The sequence below is a fragment of the Lissotriton helveticus genome, chromosome 3_2, assembly GCF_964261635.1.
Source record: "Lissotriton helveticus chromosome 3_2, aLisHel1.1, whole genome shotgun sequence".
Taxonomy (NCBI): Eukaryota; Metazoa; Chordata; class Amphibia; order Caudata; family Salamandridae; genus Lissotriton; species Lissotriton helveticus.
Genome location: NC_136062.1, coordinates 178664948 through 178684047, shown reverse-complemented (window position 1 = coordinate 178684047; position 19100 = coordinate 178664948). Strand labels below are relative to the sequence as shown.

General features: G+C 43.3%; 1 protein-coding gene across 1 annotated transcript in view; it reads right to left on the bottom strand.

Moving 5' to 3' along the window:
- The window catches only part of LOC144826256 (uncharacterized), a 257403-nt gene that overhangs the window by 88096 nt on the left and 150207 nt on the right, over positions 1–19100 (bottom strand). Inside the window, exons 15-20 of the mRNA XM_078684620.1 lie at positions 18371–18446; positions 13331–13480; positions 6744–6875; positions 5261–5384; positions 1477–1534; positions 223–399 (exon numbers count right to left, since the gene is read on the bottom strand). Of these exons, the coding sequence (XP_078540746.1) occupies positions 223–399; positions 1477–1534; positions 5261–5384; positions 6744–6875; positions 13331–13480; positions 18371–18446 (717 nt within the window). The remainder of the gene's footprint in view (positions 1–222; positions 400–1476; positions 1535–5260; positions 5385–6743; positions 6876–13330; positions 13481–18370; positions 18447–19100) is intronic.

The following is a 19100-nucleotide window of genomic DNA, read 5'->3' as shown; positions in this document are numbered from 1 at the left end:
TTAATATATGCCTGATTTAGGACACCCTATCCTGCACTCCATGTGCCAGGCAACTAGTTTATTGTTTCTCGACACACTTTGGTAGAAGGTGCTGAAGTAGACACCTTTAACAGGGTGCAACCCTTGCCGCTCTAACATGCTCTTCCTCATATTTCCTGGTCTTCTTCTAGGGAGTATTAGAGCTTTATCTGAACTGAACATACATATGTCTTGGTTGCTCACCTGGTACAGGTCTCTAGGAAGCCTTCCACTACTGACCCCTCGATTCAGGGCCCGGCGATTGTGTGCCTCATCAAGATGAGTGAAAAGAACCCCAGCTTGGGTGGGAGACCTAGAACTACCAGTCTCAATGGGGTCTTTCAGTGTCCCATCCATCCTTATGTCCAGTACTGGGGTTGTCTGGGAAGCAGAGAACATGGAAACATTATATAGCTTGATGAATAAAATAGTAAGAGACCAATGCAATTGTTCTGAAGGAGTACAGACTGGACTGTTAGGTAGCATTGTACCGGACATTACATGAAATTTAAGGCAGAGGATACAGGCGACAAATCATAGTCAGACCACTCCTTGTTACACGTAAAGATGTTAATGTATTCTAAGAAATCACACAGGATTAGGCTCATTCATGGAGCCTCCTTTTTCAATAAGTCTATCGTGCAAAACCCTTTACTCTCAAATTTGTGACATTCATCTTTACTCTTCAGCACACTTAGGGTGCACTGACCTTCTGACAATTTTCTGAATGTTAGACAATAATACATTGGGAATAACAGAAAACTTAAATTATACAAGTATGCAACAATAAGTATAAAAAACAAAAAAAGGCTTAAAAAAAGTATTAAAACTAAAGAAATTCAGGATGAGGACGAATGTTCAGGAGCCTTCTACCAGCGCTTTGTGTGCCTCCCACTTTTCATAATATAACTACCACCGCCCTAATAGGCCTGCATGTGAAAACTGTCATGGGTATGTTTCCTTGAAAAGACAAAAAACTTTCCAAAAGAGGTTTTTCAATATAACCGTAGCTATTTTTATGGTTATTTGCTTGTACAGTGGTGCATGAAGCATGAAAGAGCAAGGCCAACAGTGTGAGGTGACAGATTTCCGTCAAAGAAGAAGGTGAAAGCGAAAAAGGGAGTTATGGGTATTTGCCCCCATTAAATAGACAGGATATTTAACAAGAAAAGGTGGCGTGCATTGGGAAAGGGATTCGCCACTCACCAAAGTAGTTATCTTTTTGTATAGTAGACAGTTAAAAAAATATTATTTTAGGTTTGTTAATCACGATATTGCCTTGTATTTTCATTATCACTTTTTTATGTTTTTAAATGTGTGCATCAGAGTACTAACATTGGTATATTTTTAAATATAACTCTACTAATCTCTCACTGTTTTTATATTTATGTTTCAGAACAATTTTCCTGTCTCCAGATGTGATTTTTTTCTTATCTCTACCTCTTCTTGGACTCTTACCAGTATGGATAGCTTGCTGCTCCTCCCCGAGGTGCTGGTCTTGTCTGATGCAATTGACCTGCAACAAAGAAAATGTAAGTTCAGTAAGGCTTTGAAATATTCTTCCCAGGAGAGACCGCCGTCAGAAGCTCAGGTTTAAAAGGTCTTTAGGTGGCAATCTTAGTTTGAAGGATCTTAGCCGAAGATTTGCTGTAATCAAAGCCTTTAGACTAAATTAGATTACATTGATGGTGATCTTTGCTTGCAAAACCTACTGGGTTTGTAGCTTGAAAAACCTTGCTCAGTTCATGGCTTGTTGGAATGATAGATGAGGAAAGTTTGTGGAGGTTTGTGGAGGTTTTATAAAGTTTTAAAGGATTAAGCCAAACCCCAATCTTTCACAGTTAGGACTGGGGATAGAGTAACAGATTACCAGCACGGACGGGACAGTGAGCACTAAGGAGGGAGCATGAGTGTGCCTGATGAGACCAGACAATGTTTACTGAAAAAGGAAAGATCCGTATGACAATGTATCGGGCACTCGTATGGTTCCCATACTCCGTTTAGTATGTTGATGCTCTTGAGGCCCATGCTACGAAGAAAATGTTTTATTTGTGAAAGTCAGTGCTGCTTCTTTGTAAAATAGTTAGCTTTGACATCAGCCTGTGTCTCTCTTTATATTAGGTGTTATACTAGACCTCAAGTCTTATAGCCGCAAAACCAAATACACTTGTACAGGAATTAATATTCATTGTTTACTAAAGGTTACTGGTGAAGGGGCAAGATGTACAGTCTGAAATGCCCCCAAGCTGCTAGTGTGAGAACCCTCAGGCAGCTCACAGCAGAAAGTTTTAGAATGAGTTGAAAAGAAGACTAAATCCATTGGCAAGAAGAGCAGTACATGCAGCCATTTTGCTGAAGCAATATTTAATGCCATTGGAAAAGAGTATTTTTGTGCTCATGCAGGCCTACCCCACCTTCAAAACCAGCTGCAACATTTACAAAGCTGTCACTCATGCCCTAGTCACCAGCACGTTGGACTATGTGAACACCCTCTATACTAGGATTACCAAGCAACTCACTAGAAGACTACAAACTATTCAGAACTCAGACCCAAGACTCATCCTCAATCTACCACACAGAACTCACATCCCACCACACCTCAGGGAACTACACTGGCTCCAGATATACAAAGAAATAAACTCAATTCAAACTCCTCACACATGCATTCAAGGAGCTACCCAACTCAGGCTCCACCTACCTGAACAGTCGCATCTCCTTCCACCAACCACCCAGACACCTCTGCTCTACAGGACCCCTACTTGCACACATCCCATGCATACACAGAACCAGATTAGGAGGATGAGCTTTCTCTTACATCACTCCTAAAACAGGGACTGACCTTCTACTCCACATAAGAGTCTCCTCTTCTCTTCATGCATTCCTCAAGAAGCTGAATATCTGTTTTTGCAATTCGCCAACCTACCATAAGAATGGATAGGCATACACACACCTGCTCAGCGCCAGGATACACTCGCAGGTGATAGTGCACTTTACATCACATATCATAATACGACAAGGACTCTCATTTATCTTGCAGACACGCTCACCATCTCTGGTGACGCTCGGCACACCCACAGCCATCAGACTGCATACTAAGAAGCGTAAAAAAGAAAAAAAAAAGGCAGTAGACATTTTCCATTTTTGCACCCAGGTTCTGCAACAACATCCCTGTATCCATCAGGACAGCCCCAACGCTGCTCCAATTTAGGAAAGAGTTGTAGACTCACCTCTTAAAAGAACACTACATAACAATACAATAACAGTCCATAAACCAGCTACCTCTCCTAGCACCTGCAGACTTTATGTCCATCTTTAATTCTGTACTGCACTAAGCTTCCTTTTGGCTCGGGTCACAATATAAAAATACCACACACAAACATGTTACTGGGCATAGAGGAGCATAAGTAGAAATTGTTGCTTATGTTGATTTTGAAACCAGGATGTGACTGATGCTCAAATATATACAATATTAAAATATCCATTTTTTGCAATATCATATTTTAAAGTATTGCAAGGTATGGAGCAGCAATTTGGGGATTTACTAATCCTGACCGAATACAAATTGAGGAGAATAAGTTTTTGCGATCTCTTCTTGGTCTTCCATCATCTACAGCCACATATTCTATCCACCTGGAGCTGGGTTTGAGTTATATTACAGACATAATTAAATTAGCACCTATCCTGCTCTGGATTAAGATCTGGCTGAATCCACATCTCTCCTTAAACCGAACAATTATAAAGGATTGTCTTAACTTAGATTATGTCAGGGATATTCAGTGGCTGTTCTACATCAAGAGCCTGGCTGAGAAGCTTGGCCGTCCAGAGATTTTCTCTAGACCAGAATCTCTCTGCAAAGCCGACATAGGTTGGGCCAAGACCAACTTTATTAGGCTCTGTGAAGCAGAGCGAGAGGCGGTTGAGATAAGCAAACCCTCAGTAAGGGCCCATGTATTGGTTACATCGTCTTTGAGGTTGGCTCCTTATTTATCGATTGTGACAAACTGCTTCCACAGATGGCTACTTACGAAATTTCGTTTCAATCAAATGTAGATGGTACTGTGGGATGTGAACGGGTGGGGTAGGCCGGAGGTCAATCCCCCCTGTAAATGTGACGATCTTTCTCCCCAGGATACGGTACATTTTTTGCTTTTCTGCAGGTTGTTTTCCGTGCCTCGGAAACGGTTCATTGCACCATTATTGAAAAAATTGAATTTTAAACAATATAAACCCGCCCTACTATTTCTTCAAATGATGGAATCCCCGGAAACTATGTATTGTGTGGCCAGTTTTCTGGCAGCATCTATAAGAATAAGGAGGTCTGGTCTGGGGGGCACTGCTGTAGCGACTTCCTTCTAAAACAAACTCATGCATTTGGGAAATATGACCGTGTAGAATAAATGTATTAGGTACTCCATCTCGTGTTTTTCATGGAAGTGTATTTTGTATATAAGTGTGTAATTTTAACTCTTTTAATGTTTTTAAATGTTAGCATTTTTGTATAGCATACTTTTATGATTTTAATTAATCGAATGAAGTGGATTTGACTTGACTTGACTTGAATATTTTAAAGTAATCATGGTGTGTTTGTTGTACCACTTTTGTCATTGAAAGTTATATTTAGGGCACAAACGTTTGGAAGTCACTACTTGACTCTGATGGAGCATATGTCATAAGAGTAGTACGCAAATCCTGGGTGGGTCTTGATTTCAAAGTGTAATTTTGAGATCATATAAATATGCAATAGAGTTATTCATGTTCCTTCTTCGAAATTTTATAGTCGATGTATGTGAAGTAATTTTACATGGATGTAATTGGTTTATATAGTTTGATACATGAAACGTAGGAAACGGAAATAAAACGAACTGCAGACTATCATTACATGGTGAGTGTATTTCATTATCTGATGAAAGTAATTCACTCTTTGGGTAAAGTATTCTGTTGCTTAGTGAAAGTATCACGTTGCCTGCTGAGAAATGTATCACATTGTATGATGAAGATATTGGATTGTCTGATGAAACCATCAATTTGTTGATTCTAAAGTCTAATGAATGTATTAAATTGCCCACAGAAGATATGTTATTGGCTGATAATATCACTTTGGTTGATGAAGTTAGAACTAAGGGGAATTGCCAGTGAATGTCAAATTACCCAGTATGCCAGCACAGTTAAATAAGGACCAAGGAACTGCAGAGTGGAGAATAAGTAGCAGACACTAAACCTACGACAAAAACCATGCACAAACCCTATCTCAGATATTTCTTCATCCTCTTCTTTCACTTCCTGCTCTTCACTTCCTGTGGCCACTTCCTCCTGCATCGAAGGCACTCCACAGTGGTAGCTAATAGTTTCCAGTAAACTGTGGAAGACTGTGAAAAGTAAAGATGAAAATACATGAAACATTATTTTCATTTTTCGCATGTGACTTTATGTTCTACGGTACGTAGCAACAGTCTAACACACATAAATAGTGCACCACACTAGTGCATAACTAAAACGACGTATTATAAGAAACCACCAGGAGCCACATAAAAATAACATCACAAAGAGAGTAGGCACACAATGTAGGTTAGGTAGAATTGACTGTAGTCAGCTCCTCTGTTGTGTGATAGCACTGGTTTCGGTCAGAGGTTCTAATCAGCAACATTGAGAGATTCAGGCTATGTCTATTGCTGTCAAACTGCTATTTTACACAAATGCCTTCTAGATTCAGATCAGAGTGGATGCCCTCATAGTACCAACCAGACACACAGAGAACGCCCTTACTGCCCAAACAACTCCAGAGAAGCAAATTAAAAAATCTAGGTTACGAAATCCCACAGGAGGCAACTACTAAACCACAAATGAATTACATTAATCTTACGCTTCCTTAAAAAACCTCAAACCACTTATACTGTAATTAACTTATAATATATCAATATTGAAGTTTTCAAGCCCTGCTCTAAGCCCCTTAGACACAAGCTTAGTGATTAAATTACTTGGTAAAAAGTCCCTTCTCTGTTAGTGGTGTCTCCTACTGTCCCAGACCGAAGGAAGGGCCAAGACTCGAAATTAATCAGGTGTCCACATTGCCGTAAAGGAATCCAATGAGCAGATAATATCCCAGTAGAAATATCGACCGGCAGATATAGCAAGACCATAACATTGGCTCCAAAATATTGTTATGGTGGAGTTAATATTAAATCCGCATCTACCTTGATCATATTCTGGAAGCTCATGTTATGGTGAAGATACAACTGCACTTCCATATTTCTACCACAATATTGCAACTTCCAACCAACGTAGCATTACTGGACACGAGTCAGTGGAAAACAGACCACTCTACTGATTGTCCACCCTTGAAAGGAGGAGCACCAGGTCATTGGAACCGTGCACATTTTTGCTTTAAAAAAATATTAGAAGCACGTCATTCACCTGAGCTCCAATTCAAATGAGGAGCTATGTGATTTGTACCTTTTGTGTTGCTCATGAATTTACTAATCACAAAATATGCCAAGACTTTGGGGGGAAAAAGGTAAAATAAGGTAGCATGTGCTGGGAAAAAAGTCAATTTTGCTACTAAAAGGTTTGACACCTCTGCCATAGATGCTTTATGGGCCTTTGTTCTCTTCTCTGAACACATGTTTTTACTAGATTTCAAAGGTTATTATGGCTCAAAAGAGAACATGGGCTATACTTTTATGTGTAGCCTGCCAGAGATGCATACTTAGAATGTCAGAAACCTGTACCTTCTGTAGCATTCTGTAGCAGCTCCAGGCTTCTGGCTAGTTCTGCCTTGTGAGCTTCGCCTGGCACATTTATTTCTCCATCCTTCTCGAGGATCCAGCCACCGTCCAGGAGTTGAGCGAGCGAGTGGAGACCTGCAGCACGCACGGGGTATAGAGGGTACAGCAGTCAGAGATATTCACTGACAGAGGTTAGCACAGGTCGCCTGCACTCAGTAAGTATGACAACATTTTAACAGGTACATCAACTCACAGGCAAAGTTGAAAAATGAAACTCTGAAGTGCAGGGTATGGACTCCAAGGAGACCACAAGATTTGGACATTGTGTGCTAATTTAAATGTATTCACTCCAGAGTGGTCCCCTGCACATCTCCCCCGTCTATTCAACATATAGTTTATGGCTGGCGGATCAGACGAGATCTTATTGGGTTCATGCTTCTTAACAACACTGCATTGGTAGAGTGGCCACTACAACAAATGGAGTTTCTTCTTGTACCTCTGCCTTCCTACATCCTTTTCCCTGAGCTACTGGAGTGACTGCCAGACCTCCGTCTGTAGTGCGCTGCATGGGGGACGATAAAGGAGCTGCACAGTCATGTGAAAGCCAGCTGCAAACTAACAATAATTTCACAGCCAACTGTGGCTAGCAGTGGTTGACAGGTCTGTAAACTGGGCTAATAGAAAGATCCCATATAAAGCAAAGAGATCTGGGGGGCTCAAGAACCCTGTAGGCGCAACCAAACAAATTATAAACAAAGGAATGAGTCTAGGGTCAAGGAAAGGTAACAGAAAATGTAGAGTATGTGGTGCTGGAGTAGGCGCTCACAAGGGTCAATTAACAAGAAGTATGGGGCAGTCAGCACTCCTTTCAGAGGGCTGCAGGGCACACAGAGGCTACTGGGCTCAACTGCGGTGGTTGAGGCCCTTTACTACTGGATGTCCCAGGGCACTGTATAATGGACCCTGAGCAACTGGGCCAATTACCTCTTCTGCACTTGAAACTCAATGATAGCTGTGGACGAGCAGTCAAAGGCTCCCTCGGTGGGAGGGGAAGGAGAGGCAGGTGTAAAAACAGGCTAGTAAACATGAGTCATAACTCAAAGCGCACTCAGTAATGTCAATAAATCAATGTCCAGGCAAATACTTCTTTTTTATATTGAATAGAAGGGCATTATTGCTAACTGTTCACACTCAACGAAGTATCATTTCATTCATAAGCAATAACACAATCACCTTGAAGGCCGGGGTCTAGTATTAATCAGTTAAATCCCTGCCCCATTCACTGGTGGCCGCATCCAGGGAATGTTCCCTAGTAGGCCTTATTCAAGAGTCCATTCTGGCTATTAGGAAATAGTCAAAATGGTCTATGATGCTGCAGCATTGTTAGTAGCAAATTCACTGGGGCCCGACAGGCCCATATCAAGACTTTCCTGCAGGGCCGGCTTTAGAGCTGGTGGCGCCCGGTGCAACAATATTTGTTGGCGCCCCCAATGACCACTTCACCACGGATTCCCTCAACATCACCCTTAAACAGTGCCAAAGTCTCCATTACCACTCTCTCAGGTGCATATACTGCACTCTCGCTCAGATGCATATATAGAGCCACTCACCAGTGTAGGGTGTCAGAGCACTTTGCATCAGACACACTTTACACAGATGACACAAAAGGGTGTACAAAAGTTCCCCGGGAAGAGTGACGGAGAGTGGTGTGTTGCTGGTAAGTGGGGGGAATCCCCTAGTTGGAACTAGAACCCTCACACACCCAGCAAGCTAGGTGTCATGCTTCATCATATGGGCTCTGCTCCTCGTCAGACTGGCGCTGCAATGTCTGACGGGCTCCCGAAACCGGGGCTCTTTATCGGAGATCTTTTGTTCCCCCCATATGGTGCATGCGTGTGAGAGGGCCTGGGGAGTGTGGTCGTGACGTGAATGCTGAATTAAAAAAGGTGAGTCAGTCCACACACTGAATTTATTCTCGTGGTAGACTCCCTTGGTTAAAAACAAAGGAAGGTGGTGTGGGAGGGGAGAGACAGTTACCCTAACACTCTTAGAGTAAATTGGACTGCTACCCTCAATTATTGGTCAACATGTTTCTTGCCTGATGGCAATTCTTCAGGACCTAGTAAGATCGTACCACACAGTAAAAAATGTAGTGAAAATGTTTATACAAGAGTGAAGGGTCAAAAACTTGCAGGTAGGTATACGACCTTAATTAGTCAGTAATACCAGAATGCAGGCCAGTCGGTCCTGCTGCAGTGTGAATACCCTAAACAGGTTCCCTGATGGACCTCTCAGTCTGCTCCCGTGGGACCGGCTGGGGAGGTATGGTACCTTCGGCGGCAGCAGTCCAAGCCGATGCACCTACCCCACGAGCAGCGTCAGGATAATGACGCAGAGCAGCTGACCATCACTGGACCCCGTAAAATATTGTCCTATCCTAGTCCCTCCTCTTTGTATTGACACTTTACACAGACACAATAAATCATACGTGTGTAACTCAGCATAAAGGAAATGTTACATAAGACAGAGGACTCCAAGGTGTAGGATTCACATGTTATCAACACTGGTAGGCAGTATAGTTTAATATTGCTTGGTCTAGAGACGCACATACTCAGAATTTAAAAAGAAACCCCATAGTTGAGGGTTCTCTTTAATAATAAGAATAGATTTCTGCCCAAATTAATACTTTTTGCAACCTTAATCTTTTCACAAATCAATACTTTGCAGCCTGCACGCAGTTCTTTGATAAAAGTTAACAGTTCAGTACAATTACAAAGTGCATAGAATGTAAATAGGTCCGCAGTTTACTGCTTTTAAAAGAGACATCCTAATATAGGTTTCGAACTTATAAATTATTCGAACTTATAAATTGCAACTAACAAAATGATGTCTCTTTTAAAAGCAGTAACCCACTGACCTATTTACGTTTTTATGCACTTTGTAATCTGCCCAGTACTGGTTTTCTGCAACAGGCGTATTAACCCTATGTGCTACTTTATGGTGAGTCAAAACCCCAATTAAACAAAACTCCAAATCTTCTTCAGGAAGAACATCAATCACAGGAGTTATCCTGACATTTGTTTGTTGGCTGGAAATTACTGGAGGAAATGAATGCAGTAGCAGGTGCTTTAAAATAATAATAAACTTGCAAACACTGCGCCCGGTGCAGTGGCACTGGTCGCACAACCCTAGAGCCGGCCCTGCTTTCCTGCTCCAGCAGCATGGAAGCGTTCAGCATTTCAGCTCCCTGACTGCGGGCACAGGCAATGCGCAAGTCCTGCTTGGTCAGGTCAGGCTGCATGCTGGACATACGGCAGCACCTAGCTGGCCTTCTTCTGAATGGCACAGCAGGCCTCAACAGCAATTGGCGGTGCTCCAGGCATCTGTTGGCACAATAAGTTCAGTTTTTCCCTACACAGGGATCTTTGTGCATCTGACTGGGTCCCAGCAATGGAGCAAAGTCCTATCAATGTCCTCTGGAGTCCATGGGGCAGGTCAGGGGGAAGGTCTCAGTTCTCAATTCCAACCCACAGGTTGCAGCTTCAGTTTTCCTGGGAGACTACCAATCTTGTCAGTACTTGGTACCAGCATTCCCTCTTGACATACGGTGTTGCTGCGATACCTGCTGGCAAGGCATCAACCTCTCCTGTGCAGCCACATATACCACAGGGGCCTCTCCTGGCATGCGGGGTCGCCGTTAAGGTGCACACAAGCCTTGGCCTTTGTCGGCACAGCCACTTCTGCAGTGGCTCTTTCTGGCATATGGGATCATAGGCTGTACTAGCTTCACCTCTCCACGAAGCACTCGATTCATGGTTTAGTCCATGGCATCCCTCTCCTGGAATGTGGGGGAGGGTCAGTGATTCAATCCTGCACACGGACAATGACCAGTTCAGTGTACAGCTGTCTCTTCACACCTCGGAAAGGGAGTCCTCTCAACAGGGCTCCCCACTGGGCCTCACTCTCCCAAACACTCTTCTCTTCCTCACAGGGCACACTGGTCTTGGCAAGCATGCAGCTACTGGTGTTCCAGGATCCAGGGCAGGTGGTCTTGGTTTCCCTGAGTGATGCTTCCTCGCCAAGTAGGGAGACTAGCAGGCCTTGGCCCCCAGTGCTAGTCAGAAACGTAAGTCTTGCAGAGCTTCCCCCCTCACACAGCTTGGTTCGCGGCCTGGCATAGACACATTTTGGGGTCTCAACCTCACTCTACTGATAGTCCATTTCAAGACACCAAATGTAATATAGAGTTTGGGTCTTTGAAGTTTTATGTTGGGAGTTCTGCTTCTTTTGAAGTGTACACTTTTCGCTCTCTTCTTCCTCTTGAAAGTTTGTCTGTCACAGCAGGAGAGACTCAGAGGCTGATAGTCCCACATCACAGGTCACGGGAGTGACTAGAGTTCACACCTGGATGACAGCCACAGTGATATGTGCATCAATAAGGTTAATCCTGGGCTCTAAGCCCCACATTTTAAGATTATCATATGATGTTCTACAGTGAGTTATGCACACAGCAGCAGAACTTTAAAAAAGTGAGCGAAAAGAGTGAAAAGGACCTGTTCACTTCTACTGATCACTGCATGGTATGCTACCATCACTGAGCTCATGCTGCTTAGCTCCTGGTGAAGGCAATAGCCTTCCGGGACTATGCGGGTAGTGCTTTGGGTGCCCCCCATGGTTCAACAAGACCGCAATCCGTGAGAGAGACCTATTTCTTGGCTCACATGGATAATTTGTGTTTGCCTATTACATCACAAATCATCATTAAGGATCCAGGCAACAGTAAACTTTGGCACTTAGGGTAGGGGTACACGTCCTTTACCATGCAGAGGACTTTTTCATCCCAACAGTCACCAACTCTGCCAGGCAGGATGTATCTTCATGGGGCTATTGTGAGACCCCAATAATAAATTCATGTTTTACTTGGTATTTGGGATTGTGGGGCCTGAGTTGAGTTTGCTATGTCTCTATTGGTTTTTTTGTCGTCCTCATGTCAATAACGGAAGGTTTTAACTTGTACATTTTAGATCAGGAACTTTAAGATATATAGTGACTGATTCACAAAGAAAGTTGTACAGGTGAACTCTTATCAGCACTCCTATGAATGGGTGCATATTTACTAGGTTTTGGAATTCACAAACATTGGCAGTACTAGGCTTGGAAAGCTGCGCCAATCTCAGCTTTCCAGGAATATTACTGGCATTGTCGTGTGACATTCTGGTCAGGTTAGATTTTTAAATTTTACTATTACGAAAATGCTAATTGTACAAACCACACATGTTGCCAATGGGAATGTTGATTTACAGCTGTATCTTTTTTTCTTTTCAGGGGAAATATTTTTTTGCATGGAGAAATTCCTTCCTCTGCACTCCACAACCCACCCAAGACGCGGAATTACTCCAGCACTTTGCTGGAACAAACCTCCAATAATTTCTTAGGTGGGAAGTAGTGAGACAGATGTTTGAGAATGCCCACAAGCATACTATTTGGTGGGCATTCACAAACTCTCAAGGCAAATCATGGTTGATCTTTCCATTCTACACTCCTTCCACAAGGTCTTGTACTGCATAAATGCATGAAGTTGCGACACACAATTATGCAGTAGTAAATGCTGGGTATCCTTTGGCGACATCTATTTTCAATCATAAATTTGTCTTTGTTAATTTGGGCCACAAAGTCAATATAGTTTGGGCTGTAGGGTCACAATGTAAATATCAGTGGCTCTCTTTTCTATTTTTTTTTAGGAGGTGGAGAAGGAAATGGAACAACATGTCTGAAGAACACACCAACCCAACTGATATGTTTTACTTAACATTTCAAAGCTAGACTGTGGTCTAAAAGCAGCCCTGGAAAATGTTGTAATCTTAGTCTTTTACTGCACCAGTCTGACCCTCTCTTTGAAGGCTTGGGTTATCCCACCAACAAAATCTGAAACAAATTTCGGAGTGAACTATTCCTTTTAAAGGAGAATTTCCAGAAATACTGATTAAATATAAAACATATGCCTGATTCAACAAACAGTCAGAAAGTTTCACCTACAGTTTTCCGACCTCTCATGGCTGTTGTACCCCATGGTCATCTCACCACTCCACCCTGCCACCAACTCCTTTTGTAGTTAGTGAGATTTAGGATTCACACCCCTACAATCTCACTGACTAAGCGCTGCTAAAGTCACCATACACCTAGCATCTCTGGATAAGTACTCTTAAATTAGAGGTGTTTAAAATGTCTCCAAAATGTAGACTTAAGGGTCAAAAATCCAAAATAGGCCAAACTTTCAAAGAATCTCATGCACGCCAAAGTGTACACCCATTAATACATTGCAAGGCCTGCTGTTAGCTCAGAGGGTGAGCTTGGCCTCCAAAGGTATATGACATGCCCAATTTGCGTGGGTTAGCCTATCTCTATTGTAACTTCATAGTATGTAAAGTATAGTAACTTTATGGGCCCAGAGGACTGCTCAACTACTCTGGAATACATTTTATCTTTATACTTATTTTTCATAGTTCAGGGGCTCTGTGGAACATTTTGAATACCTTCATTGCTAAGTACAGCCTTTTCCTTCTGTATACTGGGATATAGTGAGCTCTTACCTTGGCCCAGCAGGCCCTTCTTGACACTTTCCACCAAGGTCCTGATGCCGTGGTGTAGCCTGTGGATACCATCATCCAATGCAGTGCCCGCTCTCCCAGATCCTGGAGAATGACCACTTCCAGGCCTTTGCTGGGGGCTCATTGGAGATCCTGTAAATATTACAGACCTAGAACAAATTGTCCCTCTATACACACACACACACACACAATAAACACAAATCTCAATAACATTTGAAAGGATCTTACAAGCTTAAGGTACAACTTCCACACTGATTTGCCATTCCAGTGTACAGGCTGGGTTATGGTTTGACCTTGTTTAGATATTACATCTAATGAGCCAACTCAGCTTTGTTTTGCAGAGCAGTAACGCAACTGCTGGTTAAATGACAGGGTTGGTGTTGTCTGTATATTACTAGAGAAAAGCGTTTCAGACCTAGCATCAGCTGCACAGATGCTGCCTCGCAGCAACCTATTATTAAAACTGTTATGAAGATATGGTTGTCCTTTGCTCCGAGTATTGTAAACCAACATGTTTTTACTGCTGACGGTGAATTACTAGGACACTGGTGTATTGAACTAGAAGGCATACACTTTTCTGACAAGCGTACAGCCACTGTATGTGCATACGTCTTCAAGCCATTAACAACTACAGGGGCAACCCAACCAACCTGAACCAGGGGCAGTCAGTATATGTTCCTAACAACAGTTCAGGAGACAATTTACAACAAATTTACATTGGTTAAAAATAGATAAGGGGTAGAAAGAGAGAAAAAAGAAAGAAAAAAAAAGAAAAAGCCAGACAGGTGGCAAACAACAATTATGTTACAGTGAAGAAATAACATATACATAAAATTATGTGTCCTCTGAGAATTATTGGCCACATATGCGTCGACGGCGTTTCACCCGCAGTTCAATTATGCGGTCCTCATCAGGACAGAAACGTTCACTGAGCGTCAAAAATTCTGTATTAAAATTCTTTCGCGAGCACTCACATTATATTAGGGAGCTCGCAGGGAATTCAAATCCATAATATGTTAGAACACGATAACCATTCCTGGAAACAAGGCTTCAGCTTGCAAGCTTCTTGTTTGTAAAAATTACAAAGGTATGGGAAGAATCAATCCTCAAAAGTATGTCTCACCCGGCAATAAGCGCTATGTCCTTATTGCCACGCAAAATTCCGAAATTTTGTATATGTTGTTTCTTCACTGTAACATAATTGTTGTTTGCCACCTGTCTGGTTTTTGTGATGTATTGTTGTGTATACCAGCAAATATTTATCTGAGCGTGTTTGTTTTTCTTAAACTATATATTTATAATAAATTTGTGATATTTTTCTAAAACATAATTTCACTGTTTGGTTCATCTGGCATATGGTTTCTCCCTATTTTTCTTTTTCTTTCTTTTTTCTCTCTTTCTACCCCCTATCTATTTTTAACCAATGTAAATTTGTTGTAAATTGTCTCCTGAACTGTTGTTAGGAACATATACGTCTTCAAGCCGGCATAGGCAGGCACCAGTGTAAATGAAAGATTTACAGAGTTATGTGCTCAGTCCACTGAACAGACAATCTTGTCTCAAACCAGACCCTTCCAGAACATGTGGTAATGCCTAGGTACACTCTAAGTTCATTATAAAGTACAGGGGTGGACTGGCCTTTGTGGGCACCGGGCAATCCCCCGGTGCGCCGCAAGGGTGGGGGCAGGTTTTGGGCCACTGGGGGCCGTTTATGTCACAGGGCCGTTTATGCAGCATAGCTGCAAAATCGTCCGTGGAACAAATTCGGCCAAAAGCGGCCCCGGCAAAGAGCTCGGTCGCACCCCCAACCTCCCCGGGGCCGGCCAAGCACTTTGCCGGGCCGGTTTTGGTTCCCAGTCCGGCCCTGATAAAGTCTTATGCAAGACTTTGGCCAAACGCCCATACCAGCTATGCACATTACTCTGCCAGGTGTATTGGATAGCTCACTATGGTGAAAGTATATGCCAAGCGTAGAACCGAGCACCAAGCACAAACTCTGTGCCTGCTAATGTTGCTGCGAGTTGAGATGCTGGGATGCTGGAGTTTATGCGTCCAAAATATCTTTTCAGGTATGTTGTCATTTATCTATAGTAGGAACACACAAACTATATCAACAGCAGGCGTTACCTTTTATTAAAGGCATCCTTTATAATGCACAGTTGCACCTCTGGGGTCCGCTTTGAACGTCCACTGTTAAGTTTACTGATGGAAAAACTGTAAGCAATACCTGATACATTCATCTGAAGATGCAATACCTGTGATCAAGAACATGAATGCAACACCACCAAAAGTAAACTTCTCGTCTGAACCCATCATGTTCCTGTTTGAGATTATGTGTCCCAAACCAAGCTCTAGGTTCCTCTTCCATTATTAAAGTACATACTTTTGGACCAAGCCACAAAATCAGTATATTTATGTTTGCAAATCTAAAATTCAACCTTCAACACTTGCATCTTCTGTTAGCCCTTTAACCATGTTGGAAATAGTCTTTCCAAATTCCTTCCGTAGTTTTACACTATACAGTTTTTGCCAACAGCTCCTGCAAGCTCCTTTGACCCGCAAAACATTGGTTGCAGTTAGTTAGATAGATGAGACCCACTACCACGGCATCAGCATAAAAAAGAGTAGCATGCTGCTCACCATATAGTGCTTCAATGCCTCATCACGGGTAGAAAGTGCTATAAACATGCAGTCACAATAGAATAGAATACAATGAAATAAGTAAACCTCCTGGTCTATACTAGTTGTAATACGATAAGAGTCAGCGCTCAGGCGTTTAATCGGAAGCTGCATAATAATTCCTTATACAACTCAACCCTCTTGCACTCACATAAGATAACACTGCTATGGGTCATGTCCTTTAATTACCCTGTAGATTATAAGCAATACCACACAGAGGGACCTGCAGAGCTGCTCAAATCAGCCATCTTACTAAAAAACATAATCCATGCGCCTGTGTCTCACAATTCTCCATCCATCACACGTCTAAGTGCTGCGTTCCAAAACATGATCGCTGCAACTCAGTGGTCATCACGTACAGCATGGAAACACTTCTGACATGGGTTAAAAACAAAGACAACACTCTTCCAGCCATACAACCTACAGGGTGTACCGGGCAATCCATGTAGGCAAGAGCTTCAATGCCCCACAGAGGTGTAGTAAGCACTGCATAAATGCTACCATACAATTCATTGAGATACACTATGCTTTCTTCATTCTTTTCCTTTTTGTCGCTAGAGACAGCCCATACCTAAGTTGTCCATGTGATATGACTCATTTACATCCTGGTTCTCTTTATCAATGACTCTAGACAGTCTGACCACATAAATCATAATGTTTAACCTGGTTAGCCACCCCAATAATGTCTTCTAAAAGTCAGTCTACCTATTGGCACTACTCATATTGCACAGAGGCACACATTGGTGGCTGATCCATCCATCAAGATTTGTTTAACAACAGGGGACCTTGATGTGTTCCGCGTTATTACACCTTGGAGCCGCATACTGCCCGCACATTATAGTTAAAATGGTCCACCACTGTCCCAATGTCATTGTGGGTTCTCTGGGGCAAGCCAAAGCAAGGAAGGTAGTGGTGGAATGGTGTGCACTTATTATGTGTGACATTAAATAGTGACCAGTACTGCGCAAGTATAGATAATGTGTGCGGGTCAGTTTCTGACACAGATGATCTTCACCAGAATAGGCAGGACAGGTGGCAGGAGTGATAACACACCCATCTACCTACCCTTGACCCTTCATTCCAAGCACCTAAGAATAGTTGTGCATTGGGTAGCATCAGTATATGTTCCTCCCAGGTAATGTGGCGGAAGGCACTCAGAGATAAGGGACACCCTGCAAAACAGCAGTGCAACTGTCCACACAGAACAGGTACCACATGGGGAGCCTCAGTGAAGCTCCCCTCACACACAGAGCAACTACAGCATGTGCTGCAGAGGTTCAAGCTACAATCACACATCACTTTAAGATCAGCCCTCTCCATGCTTCCCCCTCTCGCCACAGGGGCATACACCGAGTACTCACTCGCCACATGCTTACATTACAGTGAGTCGAAGCTGCTGTGCCGATACAGAAGTCTGTGATGGGGAAAGCCTACCTCCCGCCAATTTCCTTCCCCTGCTCAGCCCTGGTACTTAGAGTGTTGATTGACTCAATCAACAATCCCTCTGCTCATCAGCACTGCCCGGACCTACAGATAAGTGCCAACCTCCCGACAGCATGCCTCCTATACCCGGTCCACTCTCATCATCAGTACCCCGGTCAGCCCATAGCTGCAGTGACACGCTAAAGACCCATCTGAAGTGGTACTCCTTCGTCCTTGAATCAAGTACAACAGAACACTTACAAATAAAGAGTGTGTGTGGTTAACCTTAGTTATCAGATCTGCAGCTAAGCAGGGAGGCAGGAGGAGTGATTTTGGGGTGAGGCTAAGCAGGAGGGAATAGGAGCAGGAAGGCAGTAGAGGTTAGGGTGGTAGAAAGGGTGCAATGGGTAACAGTTAGGGGACGTCCAATAAGTGTCTGAGGCTGCCTCTTTTCCCTATCAACTGTCTCTATAATCAGACTCCACGCGCAGCTGCCCACTAATCGATGCAGCTACCTGTGCGAGAGAGTAAAATAGAGGGAGGGCATGCTAAGGCCTCTAAGGATTGTGGGAGCACATGGGAACCAGGGATAGAACAGTAGCCCTCCACAAGATGCTGGAGGCTTCGCCCCTTGCACTTATCCAGTGCTCTGCTCAAGCACTAGCCTGGCGTAGTGTGCCCTGCACTGGGCTTTCAACCCTCAAGACCCCCTAGGTGGTCTTATGCACCTCCCAGCAGCTTTGGCCCAGGCAGGAATTAGTTCTCTTTTTCTCTCATACACTAAATCGGATTTGAAAATGTGGATTCTGGTATTCCAGCTGCAATGATTTATCCTACTTACATGCAAACTAACAATCTTTTTTGCTTGCATTAAAAACACATTTAAACATAGGAAGAGTTGTTGGTAAGACTCATACACACCTGATCGCGACGATTTGCCGATGCTCTGACTCCGAGAGGTGTAAGATTCCTTAATGGAGACATCAGGTGCAGGTGACTGAAATGTTAGATTTTTATTTTAATATCTCATTCATTTTTTATACTAGCTGTTGGCAGAAGGTTTTTTTCATTTCCAGTTCAAATTAGCAAACATTTAAGAATACCTTTGTAAAATGCATGGTCATTTTGTATTATTTGTTGTTTTTTTTTACTATTCAATGAGACAGTTGTCAGTCTTTGCTCAACAAGCACCAGTTCTCTAAAGTACCTCAGAAAGTACTCTACAATTTTGCCCATAAACTTCAGATCAATCAATCAATCAGGGCATTTATATAGCGCACTACTCACCCAGAGGGTCTCAAGGCGCTAGGGGAGGGGGGTCCGCTACTGCTCGAACAGCCAGGTCTTGAGTTGTTTCCTGAAGGCGAGGTGGTCCTGGGTCAGGCGGAGGTGGGTCGGGAGGGAGTTCCATGTCTTGGCGGCGAGGTAGGAGAAGGACCGTCCCCCTGTGGTGGCTCTTCGGATGCGGGGGACGGTGGCGAGGGCGTGGCCGGTCGATCGAAGCTGGCGTTTGGGAGCGTAGAAGTTGAGGCGGCTGTTGAGGTATCCTGGGCCTTGGCTGTGTAGGGCTTTGTGTGCGTGGGTGAGGAGACGGAAGGTGATTCTCTTGTTGACCGGGAGCCAGTGCAGGTCTCTCAGGTGTCCGCAGATG